General features: G+C 34.3%; 1 protein-coding gene across 1 annotated transcript in view; it reads right to left on the bottom strand.

The window, feature by feature from the left end:
* DARS1 (aspartyl-tRNA synthetase 1) overlaps positions 1–24549 on the bottom strand; it is an 85749-nt gene that overhangs the window by 16604 nt on the left and 44596 nt on the right. Inside the window, exons 5-15 of the mRNA XM_012740094.3 lie at positions 23951–24053; positions 20770–20850; positions 19689–19748; positions 12597–12708; positions 11327–11461; positions 9288–9435; positions 5084–5230; positions 3759–3801; positions 1901–1981; positions 385–496; positions 111–182 (exon numbers count right to left, since the gene is read on the bottom strand). Of these exons, the coding sequence (XP_012595548.2) occupies positions 111–182; positions 385–496; positions 1901–1981; positions 3759–3801; positions 5084–5230; positions 9288–9435; positions 11327–11461; positions 12597–12708; positions 19689–19748; positions 20770–20850; positions 23951–24053 (1094 nt within the window). The remainder of the gene's footprint in view (positions 1–110; positions 183–384; positions 497–1900; positions 1982–3758; positions 3802–5083; positions 5231–9287; positions 9436–11326; positions 11462–12596; positions 12709–19688; positions 19749–20769; positions 20851–23950; positions 24054–24549) is intronic.

Here is a 24549-nt window from a genome sequence, read left to right on the forward strand (position 1 = left end):
GAAATCATATTTTTACTTAAGTCATGCTTGCTTTAAACAATTTTTATAGTTCAGATTTTTATTATACTTAGCACTTATGAACTTATTTGTAAGCAATAACAGAATATTACCAATGCCTCCACCAGCATGAGGAGGAGCTCCAAAGCGGAAGGAATCAATGTAGGCCTTAATTTTCTCCAAATCTACAAAAAGACCCAAAACAAAACAAAATTTATCAACTTATTTAGCTTAAAAAAATTACAAAAGTAATTACTGTTCAATGAAGATAAAAATAAAAAGACTTTCTAAAAAGTCTTTAATTTTGTAACACAAAATTTAATTTTAATAACACAATGTGTTATTTTCAGAACATGTACTCTCCTAAATATACTTTAAGTTATTTACCAATTCCATGATGTAAAGCTCTCTCTGTCAGCAGCTGAGGATCATGTATTCTTTGAGCTCCTGACAATATTTCTTCTCCTCTCATGAACATATCATAAGAGTTGGACTGTTTCTGCAGGAAAAACAAAACAAAACACCCCACTCTTCCAGTGGCTATCAGCCTATTTCCATTACACATGTGTGAAAAAAAGTCTCTGCCGCATGAAGTTCAATTTCTCCTACAATTAATGATGCAATTTTGTTTTGTAAAGTAGAATTAAACTGCTGAGGGCTATTTAATAATTTCTTGTTTACATCAGATTTTGTGCTCTCCTTCTCTCATATCCTCCAATAACAACTCACTGCACCACATCTAACTTTTAAGAAGTAGTGCTAATCTTTATTTCACTTTATCAACTAAAATGCTTTACAATTTTTGGATTTCTTTTGGAACTTCAAGTTATCAACAAGTGCTAGTCTTTTTTTTTGAGACAGAGTCACTTTGTTGCCCAGGCTAGAGTAATTGCTGTGGCATCGGCCTAGCTCACAGTAACCTCAAACTCTTGGGCTCAAGCTATCCTTCTGCCTCAGCCTCCCGAGTAGCTGGGACTACAGGCATGCGCCACCATGCCCGGCTAATTTTTTCTATATATTTTTAGTTGGTCAATTAATTTCTTTCTATTTTTAGTAGAGATGGGGAGTCTCACACTTGCTCAGGTTGGTTTCGAACTCCTGACCTTGAGCAATCCACCTGCCTCAGCCTCCCAGAGTGATAGGATTACAGGTGTGAGCCACTGTGCCCCACCAGGTGTTAGTCTTTTTTAATCAAAAACTTTTTTTTCTTTTTTTACTTTAAGAAAACCAGATTGAAAGTCAATTTACCAAAGCTTAACCTGTTCCCTTGTAGGTATTTGATAACAGCAGTTTTAACTTACTTCCCCTGTCTTTTAATAAACCAATGGTTCCCAAAGCATGATTCCTGGACCAGTAGCTTCAGTATTACCTAAAACTTGTTAGAAATGCAAATTACCAGGCCCCATTCCAGAGCAACTAATCAAAAATTCTGGGGATGGGGCCCAGCAATGTGTGTTTTTAAAAGCCCAGGTGATTCTGATGCACATTGAAGTTTAGAAACCACTGCAATGGAAAAACTGTAAAAGGCCACAAGACATTATTTAGATTATTTATTCCCAGGACATAATGTGAACTCCTAGTTCAAGGATAATGATAAGATGATTTGCTAAAATATGCAAATCTAATAGTACCATTTATCATTTACATAGTCTTTTTTCCTCATAAATCTTCAGAAAAATGACTTTATTAATGTAGGTTTTAAGGATTAATTTGCTATACTATTCAAATTTTACAATATTATTTCAAACTGTAGTAACAGACACCAGTGGTAATACATATAATAGCATGTCTACCATAACTGCAAATTATTAATGAAAACCATTATTCCCATTTTACAATTTGACACAGTAACAATAGTTTTTCTTCTTCCCCCAAACAGGTTATTTAAAACCAAATTACTTACAGGATTTCTTGGGTCAGGCATGGTATAGAAAGGTCTTACAGCCAATGGATATTTATCAAGAATATAAAAATCTGTATCATACTATAAAAAGAATAAATGCAATTAAAAAGAATAAATGCAACTAAAAAAGTAAAAGACTAACATTTTGGTAATTAACTTTTTGTACATAAATTTCTGCTCTTCAAAATTATTATGATTACATCATATATACAATGAGTATCCTGCTTTTTTCAAATAACATTTGTAACCTATAGCATTTTGCCATGGTGTCATAAATTCTTCCACTATCTAATTTTTTTTTTTTTTTTTTTTTTTTTTTGAGACAGAGTCTCGCTTTGTTGCCCAGGCTAGAGTGAGTGCCGTGGCGTCAGCCTAGCTCACAGCAACCTCAAACTCCTGGGCTCGAGTGATCCTTCTGCCTCAGCCTCCTGGGTAGCTGGGACTACAGGCATGCGCCACCATGCCCGGCTAATTTTTTTTTTTTATATATATATATCAGTTGGCCAATTAATTTCTTTCCTTTATAGTAGAGACGGGGTCTCGCTCTTGCTCAGGCTGGTTTTGAACTCCTGACCTTGAGCAATCCGCCCGCCTCGGCCTCCCAAGAGCTAGGATTACAGGCGTGAGCCACAGCGCCCGGCCACACTATCTAATTTTTTAATTTAAGCTATGATTGAATTATTTACTATTCAATCATGGTTTAAATATTCTATTTTTTTGGACACGTAACCTCTTTCTAATTTCTCCCTCAATGTAAATTATGCTACAATAAACATCTTTGATTTCTTTTTTTTCTTTGTTATTCTAGTTTATCTAGTTGTTCAGATGCTTTTTATAATTGTTTTGTTAAATTATCTAAAATCTTTTTGGGTTTTACAGAAACTATGTTAAGTCTACAAATTATTTTGGGAAAAACTGTTATCTTTTACAATATTCATCTTCAGAACACCTGGATTATTTTCCCAACAATTTAAATTTTTGTTTAGATATAAAATGAAGCTTGGTAGTTTTCTTTAAATGAAAACTACAATTGAAAGAAATAAATAACACTAAGTTGAAAATACGACATTTTTGTAGAGAATACGTACTATATGACTTAGATTTAATCAAAAAGAAATCAATTGAATTTCAACAGTTTTTGACTTTAAAATTTTTTGCTAAAACTGGAGAAGAGAGAGAATGCCAACAATTGACAAACAGAGATTAGCCTTGCTGACACAGCATTTTAAAGGTACAAGTACAGTATTGTATGATTTCAGAAATAACTGAGTTCTCTAGTCAGCTTAACAGTTTCACATGCAACCAGCAGGAGGAGCTCAAGGACTTTTCTCATTTTATTATACCATTCTCTTAAATTTTTAAAAAAGACCACAGTAAGTTTAGCTTTTATCCTCTTAGGAGTTTTAGTTTTAGAAAATGAAATAGGAAAGCAGCTTTCACATAAGAGGCAGAAAGGAAGCTCATTCACCTTCAAGTTTCATGAGATAGTACAGGTACACAGGGAAAACCATTTCTAAATAATTTTAAATAATTTTGAGGTCATTTCTGACAATCTGATATAGATACCACTTCTAGAGATACCTCAATACAAATTAGAACAAATATCAAATACTGAGTTAATAAAATCATTTGGGCAGATGGAATCCAAAGGTGCCCAGGAAAGAGAAAAATCATCTAGGCAGAGCCTGTCTAAATATTTTTCATTTTTCTAAGAATTTTTTTTAACATTGTTTCCCTTGGTTTTTATTTATTCTAGAATCACCATTTTGGAAAGATTAGTCTCCTCTGCAAATGTTCTTTTATATCGGGATACATTTCAGATTTAGAAAAAGAAATGAAGCATGTGCAAGAGTCCTACCTTTTCTTTTACCAAACGACCCAACAGTTTCTCATTTGGTGTACTGAAAAAGAAACATGAAACCAGGTGTTTGAAGATCAAACAGCAACTTAAAAAAGTTTAAGTTAGTAAGACACCACTTTTAGTTGAAATTCTTAAAGGATTAAATATTTGGCCAAAACACACAGTTGTCATTTCACTCCTTTTTAAACAGGCAAGTACTACTGAAAACCACTTATGAATGTATCTAGTACAGTGACTTAGTGCTCTGCTTAGTAGGTGCTGCTCTAATATTTAATTAAAGTCATAAACAGAATTTAGCAATGTTATTGATTCAGAAATATTGTGGATGAAATAATTTCCTACAATTACATATAATAAAAGCTCACTATACCAATATGGGCTAGTCTTGCCATTAAATAATCTCCCCTTTTTGGTATTCCTTATCAAAGGTTTATAAAATAAAAATCAGTATTTACAAGTTTTTAAAATCTAATAGTGTTTATATAAGCAAGTTAAATTTCTGTAACCAAGAGATAGCTACTTTAACTTCTATCTTATTTAAGAATAATTTCTAAAATATGAAAATATTGCCCAACTTTATAAAATTTATGGTTTGCCTTAATATTAATGTCATCTAGCAATGTAGGAGATGCTTAAAACCATATTTTTATGTTATACAAACAAAAATGAAGGGTTTTGAGTGAAATATGTTTTTTAAAAAACCCTAAAAAAGGATAACAACCATCCCCTTTCCCTTTTATAGACATATGTATTATGATAATCTAAATATTTTAATTAAGAACCCTTGAATAAAATACAGATAGTAATTTTCAATCTTTATTAAACTACATAATTTGTTTCAAAATTATAAGTTGTATGATCTGAATTTAGATAATATAATACTATATATCAAATAAAATAGTAAGTTTTATAACTTTGGAGATGTTAACAGTTTTATGCTCTAATCCTGCATGGGGATGGCTTTAGACTGCCATATACCCTCTCTGACACCAACTGATTTGGAAAGAGATATAACATATAAGATGAAAAAAAATCAGAGAAAACTCCCTATATTCTTTAAAGGGTTACAAATATGAGGCTGAAAAATAAAAACTGGTATACTTAAAATTAGTGAACCTTAGGCAATGTATTATATATACATATCTAATATATAATATATTAAACATAATATTTTTATTTCAGATCACACATCTAAAACAACATAATATATACTAAAGTTAAAATTTATGAGCTAGGTAAAGAAAATAATAATTTATTAATATTTTTTATTCTCTCATAACTTAACTCTAATTACTAAAGTTTTAAAAATCACAAAGACAAACCTCAGATCCTCTTCATCTCCCATTTCGACTCCAGCTTCCCTGAGCATAGCCAATGCTTCACAATACTCCAGTCTTAAAGTGGGCTCCAAAAATTTGAATGGTTCACATGGAAACTGTTTATTCACCGTCTGAATTTCAGTTTGAAACCTATTTGCACAATGATTTAGAATTAATAAAATGTGTAAGATAAATGTTTCCCCCACAAGAGGTCACTGTGGCAATATATAAAATAATTCCTCTAATCAGTATATGTACCAGAAAAGGCGTTATCAAATTATTAAGTTAAAGAATGAAATCTAAATACTTAAAGTATTTAACACCATTTTTTAATCTCGAGTTTCTGTAATCACAGTGTCATTAAAGTATTAAAAACTTTCTTTATAACTCGTATCAGCTAACACTATTTGAAATACAAAATGCCCATTTTATGAAGCATTAAAAAAAAATCTAGGTGGGGGACATGGCTCATGCCTCTAATCCCAGCACTCTGGGAGGCCACGGTAGGAGGACTGCTGCAGGCCAGGAGTTTGAGACCATCTGGGGTAACATTCCAAGACCCCATCTCTCCAAAAAATAAAAAAATATTAGCCAGGCATAGTGACACATGCCGGTAGTCCCAGCTACTTGGGAGACTGAGGCAGGAAGATCCTGAGTCTAGGAGTTTTGAGGTTGCAGTGAGCTATGATTATGCCATTGCACTCTAGGCAACAAAGTGAGACCCTGTCTCCAAAAAAAAAAAAAAAATAGTAATAAAACACTTATTTTTTAATACTTGAAAAATATTCATTATCACTGAGGAGGATCAAATTAATATTTACCTTATCTTCCCCTATTCCCATCATACTGTAAGTCTGTTTAGGGGAGTGTCAATTTCTTTCCCATTTTGATAATCCTATAAGTATAAGGCAGTGGTCCCCAATGTTTTTGGCACCAGGGATGGGTTTCACAGAAGACAATTTTTCCACTGATGGGGAAGGGGTTGGGGGGAGAGGCGGAGCTCAGGCCGTGATGCAAGCAATGGGGAGCAGCTGCAAATACAGATGAAGCTTCACTCCTTGGCCTACTGCTCACCCCTGATTGCTTCTTTGTCGCTAGTCTCATGTCTAAATTTAAAGCATAAGGCCTACTCTATAAATAGTAGGCATAAGACAATGTTTACTGCACTGAACTGAATATGTAAAATGATATTTTATTGAGATTAAAAAAGTATATTTTTGTTAAACTATGGATGAAATGATAGCTGAGATCTGCTTCAAAATAATAGGTAGTGGAGGAAATGGATAAAAAATACTGGACATGCTGGGCACAGTGGCTCACACCTGTAACCCTAGCACTCTGGGAGGCCAAGAAGGAAAGATCACTTGATGTCAGGAGTTCAAGACCAGCCTGAGCAAGAGTAAGAACCCATCTCTACCAAAAATAGAAAAATTTAGCTGGGGGTAGTGGTGCCCCGCCTGTCATCCCAGATACTCAGGAGGCTGAGGAAGATGGATTGCTTGAGCCTGGGAATCTGAGGTTGCAGTGAGCTATGATCATGCCACTATACTCTAGTGGGGCAAGAGAGCAAGACTGTCTCAAAAAAAGAAAAGGAAAAGGAAAAGGAAAAGGAAAAGGAAAAGGAAAAGGAAAAGGAAAGGAAAGGGCCATGGGTTGGCAATGGTTGAAACTGAAACTGGGTGATGAGTACATGGTGGCTCATTAGGGTAGTGTCCATACTTTTGTATGTTTTTGAAATTTTCCATAATTAATAGACTTTTAAAAAGTATGTTTATATTCTATATATAGAATTCTCTATCTAGAAATTAAAACACTATCACTTCTTTTTTTCTTTGGAGACAGGGTCTCTCTCTGTCACCCTGGGTAGAGTACAGTGGCATCATCTTTGCTCACTACAACCTCAAACTCCTAGGCTCAAGTGATACTTCTGCCTCAGCCTCCCAAGTATATCACTTCTTGATTGGTCTTAAAGACTTTCATGGGAACAATAAAGCTTAGCCATTGATTTATTCAAATCTTGGTATAAGAAGGGTTAAGAAAACCCCAATAATTAATTTTTCTCCAATAAATGATTTTTAAATAGCCTTGCTTTGGATATCAATTCCCATTCATGTCTATCAATGATAGTACAAAAATATGACTATCATTTTAAAATTCACTTGTATATAATTCTTCTATGAGAAATACTTTTTCCCATTTTTTATTTGTACGTATTTATGGAATACAAGTACAATTTTGCCACATTGATATACTGCATTGTAGTGAATCAGGGCCTTCAGTGCATCCATCACTGAAGCAATGCACACTGTACTCAACAAGTGACCTCCGAACACCCAGCCCCTGTGAGAAATAAATACTAATGATAAACACGAGAGGAACATGACATAAGCCAGGTAACTCAATAACAAGCGACACAGATCACAGAAACTTAAAATTCCTAACTGACTTACATTCTATAATATAGAAAGCAAGCTTTTACTTTCAAATTGCTACCTTAGGTCTACTGAAAAAGTTCGGCAAGTAATGGTGTCTGACTCTGATTTGTAAGGAAAAATTTGATTAATCCCAAGGGGCCTGAATTCATGCTGATCTGTTGCTACAAAAATCAAAGTAGAAATTTCAAACTCCAATATTAAATAGAGACGCTATCAATATCTAAAATAAGTGGGTTTCAAAAACTTTATTGAATTATAAATGTGAAAAGAAAATGAGAAAAGCTATGTTCCTTCATCATAGTCCCAAAGTATATTTAGTTTTATAAAGAAACATTAGTAGTTGTTCCATGAACTATTTGAATGAAAGGTGCTTAAAATAAACTGTATCTAATGTTTCAGAGGACAAAGGTTAAAAAAAAAAAGGCAACATGCAATTAACTAGTCATCAAAGGCACAAAGCAATGAAAAGAATGCCTGGAAAATACTGGTGCTTATGCTACAATATTTTACATAGGATCAGTGATTAATTCCTATATTCTTAAATTTACTTATTAGCCTTGCACTCGAATAAATAAAAGTTGTATTTTTGAACTCATTTAAAATATCAATGAAACATACCAACAATGAATAGTTAAACCAGCGGTCTTAAAATAAAAAATTTAAATATGGTCCTTCATCAGTATTAAAATGCTAAAGTTTATCATACCCTACCTAATACTTCAAATATAGTCATAAGTACAGAGAAAGGGGGGGGGGAAAGACCCCTAAAGTGGATAATTCAATTTTTGAACATCTAGTATAAGTCTACTATTTCTATAAATGTTGTTGATTCACCAGACCCAAATAGATAAAGTCCTTTCAGTTCACCAGTTTCTAATCTTTACTGAGCACTCAATGTAAATACAATCTGATTTATAAATTAATCTTCTTTGACACAGATTCAGCCTCAATCAGTTCTAATGGTGATCAGAAACCTCCAGAGGTAATTATCTTGGCTTTAGATAACTTTTGTCCATTTCTTTGGTCAAAATAAGCAAGATCTTATTTTTAGGTCTTGCTTGTTACATTAAAAAAATAGTTATCCTATTTAGGATAGCTATCCTAAATAGTTATCCTATAGTTTAGATGGGTGTTTAGTAAAATCCCTGACCTCAACCCACTAATTTACTGAGAACAGCTGACTTAGGTGAAGAAGCTATCTTACTAATCTTGTTACAGGAATTTCAATTACAGATTCAGTAAAGATTAGAAATGAGTAGACTGCAGGGATTTTTTACCTTTGAGGTGAGTAATAATACTATTTCAACTTAAAAGTTGAGGAAACTGAGGCACAGAGTTAAATAACCTGCCCACAAAGATAAGCAGTGGAATTGGGATTTGAACTTAGGCTATCTGGATGTGGCTGAATCAAAGTTATTAACCACTACCTCATACTACTGCCCGGAAAATAAACTGCTATAAAAGTAACACATGCTCTATTTCTTCAGACATTCAGAATGTCAGTATAAAGGAAAAAACAAACATAATTGAGCTGTTCACAATCTGGTAACTTATCACCAAAAAGAGGCTAACTAGTGGAGGCCCTCTGACTTGGATCCAGATGCACTACTTTGAATGTAGATTTTTCTAACTAATGAAATCTGCATCTATATATATTTATATATATAAATGCCCAACAGAAACTTAGCTCGCATGTTTCAATGAAAGCATTTTTTTTTTAAAGAATCCAAACTGATTTTATATCCCATCCAGGGATATAAAATATTTTTTACCTTTCTTGAAGTCCTTTGAATATCTGTACCAAAGTGTCAGCAATTTCTTCTACGACTTCATGGTAATGGTAATTAAAAGCCATTTCAATATCCAAACCAACAAATTCCGTTAGATGTCTGTGGGTATTAGAGTCTTCAGCTCTGAATACTATGAAGTTAATAAAAGAAACAAACTGGAAATAGTATTTAAATTTTGGATAAATGGGGATTTAAATACAAAATTCCATTTAGTAGTACTCCAATAGTATTATTTTTATATCATTACAGGGCTAGGAAGACCTTTGATAAGCCATCTGTTTCAGCATTCTCTTGGACAGTAAATTCATTACAAACTCCTACAGGTCATGTAGTAAAAGCTGTAGCAAATGTAAATAAATAAATAAGGCTCATGAGAACCCTGAGGGAATGCAAGATCCTGACATACCTTCTCAATAATTAAAAATAGATTCCATTATGACTAATATAGAGAGTTCTCAGTTTTATTAAACCCTGACTCAAGCTAAACAAAGCTCTGTACAAATGAAGCAACGTTATACATGTTCTTGCTATTACCTCAGTCCAGCTCTTAATATCCTTAATGCATTTTCTTCCTTTCCAGTCTTTCTTGACTCTAGCTCAGCTCATCTTTCACATCACTGCCAGATTAATATTCCTATAACACATTTTTGCTCAGTAACTTACAATGGTTCCCAAATGACTACTATAGTAAGACATAAAATGACAAAAAGTCTAAAACCTTTATATTTTTACAATTCTAACCTATATTTCCTATTTCCTCTTAATACTAACTGATCTTATTTTTGTTTTCTCCTGTAGTCCATGCTCTTTACTTACCCTGCTTCCTCTGCCTAGAATGCATTTTTGTTGTCTATATATACTACTCTGTCCTTAAAGCACATTTCAGTTTGAATTTTCTTTTATGATGACTCTAATCAACTCCATTTTATCCCTCTTTTTACACTTATAGTACCTGAGAGCTTGTGAGAACTGCAGAATCTCAGGCCTCACCCCAGATCTATTCATCAGAATCTACATTTTAACAGATCCCCAGGTGATTTGTGTGCACATTAACATTTTAGAAGTACTGAGTCTTCTTTTACATACATGATACCTAGCTCAAGGCTATATATGTAGCAGGTGTTCAACAAATAACTGATTAATAAATTCAGAAAATTAAGACTCAATGATCTTGCCAGTTTCACTATTTAGCAAGTATTTAATTTTCTTAGGTTATCAAAAAACATATAAAATAACTTGGTTAAGTTTTAAGGAATGAAGTAAAACTGGCTTTTTGCTTATAATTAGCTTCATAAAAGAATCTGACATGTGATTATGTGCTTGCACTTGACTTTTAGCCAATATACCTTTAAAACCACATTAATATAATTCATTAAATATAAGACACTTATTAGTAATTTCTAATGGACTTTACCATATCCCCAATGGTAAGGACAGTACAAACAATAACAGTGAAACAGAACAGCTCTGGAAGAAAATTGGTAGCAAAGCAGACAGAGGTATATTGTAAATGTACAATAGTAAAGAGTTATAAAGGATGACAAAATATATTATTTCAAAGACTGCAACTAACTGTTCTTTAGTGTTGATGGAAAATTGAAAGGATAGTCCAAATGGGAGCTAATTCTGTTCTAATTGCACTTGGTATAGAAATAATATACTTAGGTAATTTCAAATGTTGTATATTTTCCAGATACACATTTTTAAAATGAGATATGCCCAAGATAATCTTCTTCAGCATTCTCTCTCTTCTGTTAGGAATACTTAATACTTATGATTCTATTAATATGAATGATGCTTAACTGTTTAAAGAACTATTGAGCATACTATTTTTTTTCAGAAAATGCCTATCCAAACACACTGTCATTTCTACTTAAAAGTCTAGTGTTTGAGTGCTCAGTAGACAAAAGAATTTAACCTTTCAAAATACCTGTACATTATAAATGTAAAATGTGTTTCTAAAGCCATAACTACTGTACAATTAATGAAATTGGAAAAAAACATAACTGCCAAAATCTTACCTGGTCCAATACAGAAAACCTTCTCAAAATCAGCACAAATACACATCTGCTTATACAGTTGTGGGGACTGAGCCAGATATGCATTATTTTTAAAATATGACACAGTAAATACGTTGGCTCCTCCTTCACTGGCAGCTGAAATGTAACCATTTATAAATTATAATCAATTGTAAGCTTATCGATGTAAACTTTCAGTTAACAACAGTAGTTCATTCTAAAGAAAGAAAAACAGGAAAATCAAAAACTGCAGCTAAATTATAGTCTACACATGTCCTCTCATATGTGATCCTAAATAGTTTATATTTAAGCCAGATTTACTTCTTTGGATATACCTTTATTTCACTTCTTTGGATATACATTCTGTCTTTCTGCACCAATTTCAAATCTATTAAAGCTACTTTGGAGTTGTAAAATTTAAAAAAAAAAAGAAATTCTTAATCTTTTTATAATTATTAAGAATATGATGTTCCATTTTTTTTAACTAAATGCTATTCATAATACACTTTTTAGTGTTACTTAAACAACTCTGAAAGGGCAAAATGATAAAGACAAGATTCTCATATAAGAATGAGGATTTGGCTGGGCACAGTGGCTCACACCTGTAATCCCAGCACTCTGGGAGGCCAAGGCAGAGAATCGCTTGAGGTCAGCAGTTTGAGACTAGTGAGACCCTGTCTCTACAGAAAATAGAAAAATTAGCTGGGCATCACAGTGGGCACCTATATACTCCCAGCTAGTTGGGAGGTTGAGGCAGGAAGATCACCTGAGCCCAGGAGTGGAGTTTGAGGTTGCAGCAAGCTATGATCACCATATTGCCCTCATGCCCAGGCAACAAAATGTGACCCTGTCTCAAAAAGAAAAACAGAAAACAAAAATGATGGAGTATTAATGAGATTTTTCCCATCAGTAGTATTTAGTGATTTTATAATGCAGTTTGTACAAAAGAAAATTGCAATACCAATTTCAAAAGAAACCTATATAATGAAAGTGCTTCCTGATTTAATTTACATAGCAAGAATCTTGCTTCATGTGTTATTGCTTCATTTTATAATCATTATCACAAAATGATTCCCGGAATAAGAAGATGTAGTATTACTGATGCTGGTGATATGTGACTGTTGTTACACAGCATGGTCTTCAAAATAAGCAGTCTAATGGCAATAAACCTTAAAGCACACATGGGATTCTCAGATTTAAAAAAATTAATTTAAGCAACTTTGGGGAAAGTAAATTTATTTTTTAAAATTAAGGAAAACATTTTGAAGCATACCTGAAATAATTTTAGGAGTTTGGATTTCCACAAAACCTTTGTTAATTAAAGTTTCTCGGAAGAGATGGCAGATGCCAGACTGGAGACGGAAGACTGCTTGACTAGTTGATGTCTATAAAACAATAATAAAACCTAATTAAATCAACACATTTAATTACTAAGCACTCACATTTCCTGAGCTTTCACTGTGTGTGCTAGGAACTGTGAAAACCTTAAAGTGAATATAATTATTCTTGCTCTCAACATTTTAAAATCCTAAATAGTTGGGGAGAAGACAAAAGCACATGAATCAACATCATATAATACAAGGCAGAAAGGCATGCTGAAATGTAATGACTATATATGATCACATAAAGCTATTTTCACAAGAAATGCTTATTGAGATGTTTTAATCTGTAGGAATTCCACAAAAGAAAAATATTTCTTAATAAAGAAACACATTTCTTCTGAATTCTTAGCATTTTTTTGTTTTTTTAAAGGCAGCCATTAAGTGAGATGTATTAATGTTTGTTCAGCACATAATGCTCCCTTAAAGAAAGTAATATTTTAACATTTGATAACAAATGAATAAAGCCACCATGTACTTTTATCTTAATCATTACAATACTACATTAATTGCAGATAGTCATGTGTTTGCTACAATTATATTAAGAAATTAAGGGGAAAAAACAATAAAATAGGCATCCCATGATACCAATTTCCCAGAATGGAAATCAGTGCCAGAATGCAATTAATAGCAGTATTTTAACTGTCCACTATGGTCACCTTTTCTTTCTACTTTCTCTCCCTTTCCTTCCTATTTCTCTGGTTCTCCTATTTTATTAGGTTATTAAGTATGAAATATCTGATTTAAGTACTAAGTTTAGCAGTTGATATCTCAGACATTTCACTTTGACACTTCTTTCATTTTTATTGTGATGGGACATCCTCATTCTTTCAAACACATGGTTTGGTTTGTGATTATCTTTCAAATTTTTTTTGGAGCAATTTTTGGGAAGCCATGGATAAGTAAAAAATTCGTGTTATTTTCGAATATGAGTTTCATCCTGGAATCAATGCAGTGTATTGGTTCGAAATATCAATTTTGGTATTTAGCTCGAAATACCAAGTGTTTGGGAAGGATATGGCTAATGAATGCACAGTACAGTTCGAGAAGTTCTGTTCTGATGATTTTACTCTTGAAAATAAACCACATCAGCGACCTGAGACTAAGGTGGATAATGATGAGCTGAAGCTGTAGTGGAAGCGAATCTATCTCAACCTACATGTAAATTAGCAGCAAGAAATGAAGTTACTATTCCAACAATATTGGACCATTTAAAACAAATCAGCAAGGTAAAGAAGCTAGGTATCTGGATACTGCATGAATTAAATGAATGTCAGAAGAGAAATCGTCTGAAAGCTTGCCCTTTTTTGCTAACCATTTCTACACCACATTGTTACCTGTGACGAAAAATGGATTCTGACAATCACAAGCATTTGGCACAACAGTTGGACAAAGATGAAGTGTCAAAACATAGTCCAAAACCGAATATTCATCCAAAAAAGCTAATGGTGTCTGTTGGGCAGTCCAGCGATTATATTATCCATTATAGCTTCATGAAACCTAGTCAACTGATTACAGCAGACGTCTACTGCAACCAATCGGATGAAATGATGAGGATCCTTATGATGAAGCAGCTGAGATTGGTCTAGAGAGACAGGCTAATCCTCTTGTAAGACAACACTCAACCACCTGTCAAACAAAACAATGCTGCTCCAACTACAGAGGCTGGACTTGGAAACTCTGTCATTCACTATGTTCACTAGACTTTGCACCAACTGACTACCACTTCTTCCAGGCTTTGGACCACTTCTTGCAAGGAAAAATATTCAACTCTCAACAAGCTGTGGAAAACGCCTTTTGCGATTTCATCACCACTCACTCTCCAGCCTTCTTTGCCGCTGGCATAAACAAGCTACTGTGAAGATGGCAAAACTGTGTTGATAGTTTAGGTCCCTACTTTGATTAATTGTACTGCTTCTTGTTTCAGATATAATAAACTAAACTTCTGGTAAGAAATTGAACATTTCATATTTAATGACTTAAATACTTTCTGGTCATTAAATGAACTTTCTGGTCACCAGAAAGCTGATGGTGACTAGAAAGCTCTAGAGGTAATATCTCTGCTTTATACTAATTTTTGTCCATTTCCCTAGTCAAAATAAGCAAGACCTTACCTTACCTTTAGGTCTTATTACATTAAAAAAACAGTTATCCTATGGCTAGATGAGTGTTTAGTAAAACAGTAGCACCCTATGAAAACATGATGGGATGGCTATTCTATGTTTCTTTCACTGTGAAGAATGCTATTTAAATAACCCTGAATTTCAGCAGATCAGGGCTGAAAAAATTCATGTAAACTGGGTCATATTTAAGTAACATTATTTTATAATTCACAAAGATACAAATCAATTTCTCGTAAAACAATGAAGATAAGTTAAAAGATCTTTGTAATTTGTTTACTTATTCATTTTTTTTTTTTTTTTTTTTTTTTGAGACAGAGTCTCGCTTTGTTGCCCAGGCTAGAGTGAGTGCCGTGGCGTCAGCCTAGCTCACAGCAACCTCAAACTCCTGGGCTCGAGCGATCCTTCTGCCTCAGCCTCCCGGGTAGCTGGGACTACAGGCATGCGCCACCATGCCCGGCTAATTTTATATATATATATATATCAGTTGGCCAATTAATTTCTTTCTATTTATAGTAGAGACGGGGTCTCGCTCTTGCTCAGGCTGGTTTTGAACTCCTGACCTTGAGCAATCCGCCCGCCTCGGCCTCCCAAGAGCTAGGATTACAGGCGTGAGCCACAGCGCCCGGCCTACTTATTCATTTTTAAGATGTCTACAGTTAAACCAGAGAGAAAGACTTGTGGCTTTTTATATTATGAAGTTTAGTGAAACATTCAGTTCATCCAATCAAAACAAATCGCATAATCTTCTGCTTTCAAAAACCTACTTCAAGTTACTGACACACATACAGAGTTGTATTTCACTACAGTAAAATATATTCTATTAGAGGGTCACTTACGGCTTATAAACTCAGGTTATAAAGATGCTATTGTGAAGCTGGAAAAGGATCAAGAGAGACAGTAGAAAAGGGGGTACAAAGGCATTTCTAAAATAATATTGGCATTTCTAAAATGATAATTGGATTGAATTCTAAAAGGAACTATTATTTAAAAAATCAGGTTGATGTGGAATTTCTAATCAAGCAAAAGTAATCTTTGTGAGAAAGAATCTGAATTGTCTGCAGTTTCTACCATATTACCGTCATGAGGGGATTTCAGCAGTGTTCAGATTAACTCTGCCAAGGACATTCCAAACGTATTCTAACGTTGGCTGATCAAGTATGTATGTGGTATGGATGGACCCTGTGATAAACATAGTAGTGCTCAGCATGCCTAAAAAATTTTTCTGATTGAAGTGTTGGTGCTGAGGCAACAGTAATAACATCCCTGAGATCACCTCCCTTTGACTATTTCAGACTATCCAGATCTACTTTCATAGAACTCCTATAGCTGTGGTGATCATACACCTGTCATTTTCATGGTAGACCCAAGTCCCCAATATTCTATCCACTGCTGACACAAGCCGGCATTTCTTAAACTTGTCTTCTGCCTTCTATTATAATTTCTGTTATACAGGGTACCACTTTTAGTATTATTTACTACTTTTCTTTAAATCACATTTTAAAACTTGGCTCATCCTAAGCAATAATATCCATGAAAACACGGATTTTATTTGCTGGTTACATTACATGCTATTAAAATAAAACGTGTAGAATGAGAATAAAAATTTTAACAAAATTTAAAAATGCTCACCTGTGTAACACCTAGAAATCACTGTGTACCTCCAGTGGTAAGGGTACTATACTGGGAAAAACACTACAAAGCCACTGAAATGTCATATAAATTTTAATATATTGGCATCAAAGCTATACTGCCAAGATAATCTCTCATACTGTAAGAGCACAAAAATTATTTCAGGAGTGTAGATTTTGATTTTTAGTTTGGAAAAAATTTATTGAAAGTAATGAGCTAGGCAATCAGTTAGAAGATAGGCACTTAATTATAAATTATCCAATTGTTCTTCAGTTGTTTCTGGATTTTATGGCTGTGTTATTAGACACTTTCTGAGAGAGATGGCAATTAGGCTGTTTTTAATCAATTAGTGGAGGCTGCATGGAGTGTTGTGAGGCTACTCTAAGCTCATCAGGAATAGTATGTATGTAGTATGTTGTGATGTAGATGGAGAATCACCTCATGTACCTGCCTTGATGTAAGGGGTAAATAGTCTGTCTAAGAGAAAAGAATGGTGGAGGAAAGGATGGATAAAGACAAAGATGACCAATTGCAAAGCAAAAGAAATACATAATTTATAAGAAGAAAACACAACCATAACAGCAGTACTGTCCATTCATTAACCCACAGGGTCAATGTAGAGTTCATTACTGAGCAATGTCGTACATATGTTCAGATATCTAGTTTCTTAACCCCCTTACTCCAAAACATACCTGAACATAAAGAAAGGAATATGTTATGGAAGTACACAGTATGGGCTATTTTGTTAGTGTGGTCTCAGAGGTAGCACAGAGGGTAATGTGGTATACTGGTAAAGGAAGGGAACTTTAGCCATTGGGTCTCTTAAGGGTTAGGTTGCCTGTGAATCCTAGGTTGCCTTATTCCCTTGGAATTCCCTTATTCCCATGTCAACCAGAGTGGCAAAAAAGAACTAACATGATACACCTTCAAAAATGGCTCAGTTCATCTAGACATGGTGGCTCATGCCTGTAATCCCAGCACTTTGGGAGGCGGAGGGCTTGCTTGAGGCTGGGGGTATGAGACCAGTCTAGGCAACATAGTAAGACATGGTCTCTACAAAAAAATTTTAAAATTAGCTGGGTGTGGTGGCGTATGCCTGTAGTCCCATCTACTCAGGAGGCTGAGGCAGGAGGATCACTTGAGCCTGTGAGTTGGAAGTTGCAGTGAGCTGTGATCACTCCACTGCAATCCAGCGTGTGCAACAGAGTAAGACCTTATCTAAAAAAAAAGGCTCAACCCGAGAGAGAACAGACTTATACTAAGATGACCTCACACTAATAGTCTTATCTCCCCTCAAAATGATGAGTTTCTTTGAAGGTAATCAATATATACTATTTTGTAGATTAAAGAGCTTTAGTGTGCGTGGGGGGGCAGTTAGAAAAAGAAATAGGCTGTAGTTTTGAACCAACTAAATACGTTCATTTGTGAGAGAAGTACTTCTTTTTTAAAAAATTTTTTACCTTGCTTTTTTTGGGAAAAGTACTTAAAGAATGATTCCCAGAGGAAGACCAAACAACTATTACTTTGACAACTTTCACCTGTACCTAAGAGTGAGGAGGCATAAAGAGAATAATTCTGATCTAAACGGAATGGAATTCCCCTAACAGGTTCCCCAGGAAACCCTCCTAAAAACCTGCTGCTCTCTAAGAATGAAGCTAATTTGCTACAGCAATCCAGAATATGAGATAGGTGAATGCTGTGTATAAAAAGGGTGCCAGACAAAGATATTTAATTTAGACTTTTCCAGGAATGAAAATTGCCTTAACATTCTTGGGAGCTGGGAAATAGAGTATTTTTAATTAGGTCACCTGCCTGTAAAGTTCATACAAAAACCAATGCATTATATGAGAGAAAAGTTAGGTTACACTAAAACCAATATAAGGCTATATATTGGAATGTTCATATTATAGAAGGAGAATAACGATTTTGCCTTTTCAACTTCTCCAACTCTTGACTTTGCTCAGAGACTATAATAAAAGAGCTGGTTTGAGGTTAAATTAGATAGTAGTTTAGACATAAACTAAGGAACTTAAAGATTTAAAGTTACTAATGTACACAATGTTACCAAAAGGTAAAGACATATTAACAGTTAAAAAATGTGAACACTTGCTTGGGCTACACAAATAATATGAAAGAAACAAATGAATGATGCTCTTGAGTGGTGCAGGGCACCTAGCCCCATATAACATCCTAGCTCATGAGCCAGATTCTCCTCCAACTGTTTTAGAAAAGCTATTCATATTTTAATGTGAAAACTCCCATTTTTCAATGGTGGCAATAAATTTAAATTAAAAAACAAACAAACCCCAAACCAAAAACTCTTCAGGCCAAATTCTAGAGGCACAAACAAGTAATAACTTGTGTGAACAAACAGAATGGGCAAATATAGAATGATGTCTAACTGCTGTGGCCAACATATATGAAAAACTTGAGGTTTCTAGGTAGTATCAAGAGGACTTTTGATTACTGCTCACTTTTCCTATACAAATTAAAATGTAAAAGGTAAAGGCAGATAAAAGCAAATAATCAGGAGTAACAAATGAGTATATGATAAGGGCAGACACACGACTGCAGATAGAGTTGGAAAGAACTCCTAAGGTGACAAAGAATTTGAGCTTTAGGTAGAATATTTAAGTAAAGGAGGAAGATGTGGTCAAAATATTAAGAAAGAAAGATGACATTGGTTTTGCTACAATGTCATAATAATGAAACCACTGAACACTCTTTCACTTGCAACCAAACCAGAAAGAGAAACAGAAGACATATGAGATTATTGTATAAACCACCAAGGCAAATTGCTTCTATATTATTATTAATTCTACGTTTAGATCAAATTCAAAGGATTGAGGAATTAATTACTCATTTCCACCTGGTTGTTCTCAAATGTGCATATAAATTTTTTCACAATTCTGTAGTGATGTTAATAGCTATGTTTCTACTGGATGACTAACTTGTCTAAAACAGGTATCACCTGGAAGCAAGCCCATTTATTGGCTTCAAGTTTATTTGTCATTTAAACACAAAGCAAGTCCATATCCCGACAATATCAACTGTTCTTGTTGCTTGTAGTTCTTTTTAGGGGAGAGTTAGTCAGAAAGGTAAATTGTTTCTTGTATGATCATACTTACATATAGGCAAATGCCAATTAGCTTTATAAGCCTGAGACAGGTATGGTATCCCCACCCATCTTGACTTCAGCATAATTACATCACTTAATAAATCAATGACGCGTACCCTAAGATCAATGACTCTGTTGTCTAATCTTGTATCCTGGTTAACGGTAGCTCTTCCTTCCTAAGAAAAAGGACAAAAAAACACATAAACTTTTTGAAGAATGCAAAAAACACTTTTAGAAATCATGTTTACCTTTAAGTGATTATGGGTATATGTTAATATTATGCCCCCAAATTAGAGATCCAAAATAATGGTAAAAACAATAAGCAGGGCAAGAGAAATAAAGAGATGGAAAGAAGAGAAAGAATGAACAGATGTTACTGCTTTCTTTCCCTCTTCCACCTCCAAAAGCCATGCCTTATTACTGGGATGTCAGAAGAATTAACCATCTATATCTTTACTGATTCCTGGATTTAACCTGCCAGCCCCAGGTTGAATTAACAGACAAAAGCTGACACAGAGTAGTGGTTCTCAGAATGTGGTCTGGGGAGCAATGAAGATCCCTGAGACTTTTGAGGAGTCCATGAAGTCAAACCTATTTTTTCATGATAATATTTTTTAATACTTTTTCTCCCTTATTCTTCATGAGTGTACTGAGGAGTTTTCTAAAGGCTATCTGGTAGATATACTATCACAATAGAATGAATGCAGAGTCGATATGAGAATTTATTAATAGTTGTCATTTACTAAGCCAGACATTACAAAGATATGTAATTATATAATACAATGTCACTCTTGACACTAAATTGTTTTTTGTTTTGGAAAATGGTGATTTTTCATAAAATATATTATTTATTGTTATTTTTATTATTTATATAAGAATATTGCATATGTAAACATATATTTATAAATGTAATAAATTCGTATTTAAAAATTTTCCTGGTTTAACTTCTAATTCTATAAATATTTATAGATATATCAACAAAAACAAAAATTGCTTAAAAGCAATTATTTTTAAGAATGTAAAAGGGATCTTGAGACCAAAGTTTGAGAACTGCTGATGTAATTGTAAATTTAAATAAAAATAGAGCTCAAATCAATTCACAGATATCCTTAGGATAAAAGCAGGGCATCAGGTTTTCAATGTTTTACAAACTAAATACATAGAGGAAGCATAATATTTCATAAGTATAATTTTTACCTCTTCTCCTTCTGCCTCAGGCCGGATGGCATCATCCAGCTGCAGGGGCAGGCGAGGTTCAGCCAAACTGATCACATAAATCTGAAAGTGAGAGATTGCCAAAAATAGCTAGAAGCACACAAAACTTTTTATCTTTTGCTGAAAAAAAAAACAATCTACATTTGACTTAAAAATGAAGCAACATTTGCATACATCTTTAACTGAAACTATTTGCTGAAATCAAACAAGATGATATACGTTTTTCACCTAAAAAATGAGGATAATATTTTTTGCCTACTTCTATGGGTTGCTGGAACAACCCAATAAGATAACACATATACAAATACTCTTTAAACTTTAAGGTGGCTACCAATGTAATAAGTAAAGGCTAGAGTGGAGGACACTGGGTTTAAGGCCTAGCTTTGTCATATAAAGCTGTTTTTAGGCAAATCAATCTCAGAGTTTCAATTAAAATGAGGTCTACTGTAAGAATCAAATAGAGTAATGAATGTGAGAACACTTTACTCTTGTGAAGGGGCCATTAACATATGACTTGCTATTTTTGTTAACAGCATTTGGCCAGTACCATGACTAGGACCAGTCGAGCTCTGCTACACTTTTCTCATTCTTTCTTTTCCCAAGGATCCCTTCATTGCCCTTTCTCATCAAACATGTTACATTTCCTGCTGCTCTTCTGGTTGGGAGTTGCCCTAGAGGATGTTCCTTTATGTTATTAAACTCCCTCAGTATTCACTCACACTAATTTCACATTTTAGTGGTAAAAAACAATTAGGAGGCCGGGCGCGGTGGCTCACGCCTGTAATCCTAGCACTTTGGGAGGCCGAGATGGGTGGATTGCTCAAGGTCAGGAGTTCGAAACCGGCCCGAGCGAGACCCCGTCTCTACCAAAAATAGAAAGAAATTAATTGGCCAACTAAAAATATATATATACAAAAAATTAGCCAGACATGGTGGCGCATGCCTGTAGTCCCAGCTACTCGGGAGGCTGAGGCAGTAGAATTGCTGAGCCCAGGAGTTTGAGGTTGCTGTGAGCTAGGCTGACGCCACGGCACTCACTCTAGCCTGGGCAACAAAGTGAGACTCTGTCTCAAAAAAACAAAAACAAAAACAAAAAAAAACCAATTAGGTCATAAAGACTGAACTAGAGTTTTTTGGCTTAAAAAATATGTTAGTGTATTAGTTATCCCTAACTATGCCTGGAAAACCTGCCAAAGCACTAAAAGGAAATATATCTTATTTATTCAGGAAAGGGAATTATATTCTTCCAGGTGGCAGACTGCATTTAGCATGTATTTCAAGAAAGAGTGTAGAAGGATAGTCCAGTTTTTCTCATAATAAAATAGAAATATTTGTCACCACTCCCTATACCCAAGTGGTGGGGTTCCCTTTGATGAGTTAACAGAAACTTGATCTCCAATCCAAATTGAAGAACTGAAGCTTACACCTCCTACTTTTATACCTAGTGGAAATTCATTTTCTCCTTTGTTAGGTTGTGACTACTACCAGAACTTCACATAGTGCTTGGCATAAAGTATATATAATCAGTAAGTCCTGGCTGAATAAATAAATAAATGATAAGGGAAAGTCATTACTTATGAAAGATTCTATTTCGAATATAATACTTTATGCTTTGTGAAGTACTTTATAATTATTCTTATAAAGGCAAAATTTGTCTATAAGCTTCTTTGGCTTAAAATTTATTATTAACATTTATTAAGGTTGTACTGTATACTAGGTAATAAGATAGTAAAGTACATTCAGTGCTGTAGTCATTGAAATTTTTTTTTTATTAAAGTAAAAGATATGGGGGAGGGATTACCTTTCTTGGTCAGCCTAAATGGATTTATTCATTTATCTCTATTCTTACCCTTTGGTTAGTCTGCTGTAGATTTCCTGGTGGGGTTGGTTCAAAATGAGACTTACAGAAAGAGAAGGGATAATCTGTCATTAGGTTAGTAAAAAAATACAACATTTTCTTTTTTTTTTGAGACAGAGTCTTGCTCTTCCACTTCAGGTAGAGTGCAGGGGCATGATCGTAGCTTACTACAACCTCAAACTCCTGGGCTCAAGTGATCCTCTTGCCTCAGCCTCCTGAATAGATGGGACTACAGGCACATGCCACCATGCCTGGTTAACTGTTTTTAATTCTTTTTAGAGACGGGTTCTTACTCTGTTACCCAGGCTGGTCTTAAACTTCTGGCCTCAAGCGATCTTCCTGCCTCAGCCTCCCAAAGTGCTGGGATTACAGATGTGAGCCACAGTCTTCAGCTAGGGTTATTTTAGTAGTTCCAAATATGTGTGAATTCACTCACAGTATTTCAAGTCAGTCATAATGAGCACTTCTAATTTCTATGTCTGAGAGAATAAAAGATGAGGGATAAGTCTTATAAAAAAAAGTTACTGTTGGAATATAAGACCAATATGGTATTGTCTCTTGATTTCTCTATGCTGTAAAAATATCAAATGTAATGATTATAATGAGATATATGATTAAGAATTAGTATAATTAATCATCCTCTGAAAGTACATATTCAGAAGAAAATTCAAAGAAATATAGGTTTGCTATTATTAGCGAATAAAACTTTTCAGATGTGTTTTATACTTTTCTCTATGTGACTATGGTAGCCTGCAAAAATGGCTGCAATACTTCCTCCTGCTCCTGTATGTATGTTCCTGTGCAAGGATGTTGCCTCTCCTCCCATGAAGAGGTGGAATCTATTTCTCCACTTCTTAAATCTGTTTTGCCATTTGATTTTGACCAATGGCATATTCAGCAAACAAGACACAAGCAGAAGCTTGAAAAGTGTTTATATACTAGGGCTTCCCTCTCTTGCCTCTGATACCATATAAATATGTCTGGGCTAGCCTGTTGGATGAGGGGAGGCCACAGGAATAGATACCCCATATATATCAGTGAGCCTAGCCAATGCCACATGGAGCGAATGAGCCATTTCAGCTGGGTGCATCACAGAATTGTAAGTAAATGTTTGTTTTAAGTCACTAAGAATTGGGCGATTTGTTACATCAATATAACAAAAGCTAATTGATTTAGTAATCAACTTATAAATCTCAATATTTTACATCAACTCTAATTATTAAGAACATACAGATTTGATATGAAAGGTGTAAGAACTACTCAAACCTATCTCTATATGTACTTTTATATTTTGAAAAGAGTTACCTTCTGAACATGTAACTCAACATCTTGCTGTGTACAACTTCCAATTTTCTGATTAACTGTTCTTACAACACCTTCTACATCCACGATGCTCTCTTTGTTGATGCTGTCAAGAGAAAAAAATTCCCAACTTTAATCATTTCATCGTCAGAACTTATTTGGTGTTTCAGCAGTAAAACTGAATATGCTAAACTTTTCTTTATAATACAGTAAGCCACTTGAGATAAAGCCAGTCTAGTTAACCTACTTAGAATAAGCGATTATGTAGCATACTTTGTGAGATTCCTTAAAAAGAGAATGTTTTTGATGCCATAATTTAGTTATCTCTTATAAAATACTCTGGACATAAAAAAAAGGTAATAGGACCAGTACTGAACTGGGAAAAGTAGTAAAAAGTTTTTAAATTATTTATTAAAGAACACTTCCCTCCCTATATTTGAGATTCACTAAGATCAGCATTTCCTATAATGAGAAATATTGGCTTCAATAAATGCAATTACTACTATGTAATGGAATTAAATAATAGAAGAAGGTCAACTGAAAAGGTTTCAAGGTAATAAGAGGACATTAGGGTGCTGATATGCAATTAAACCCTCATTGTC

The sequence above is a fragment of the Microcebus murinus genome, chromosome 8 (genome assembly GCF_040939455.1).
Source record: "Microcebus murinus isolate Inina chromosome 8, M.murinus_Inina_mat1.0, whole genome shotgun sequence".
In the NCBI taxonomy this organism is placed as follows: domain Eukaryota; kingdom Metazoa; phylum Chordata; class Mammalia; order Primates; family Cheirogaleidae; genus Microcebus; species Microcebus murinus.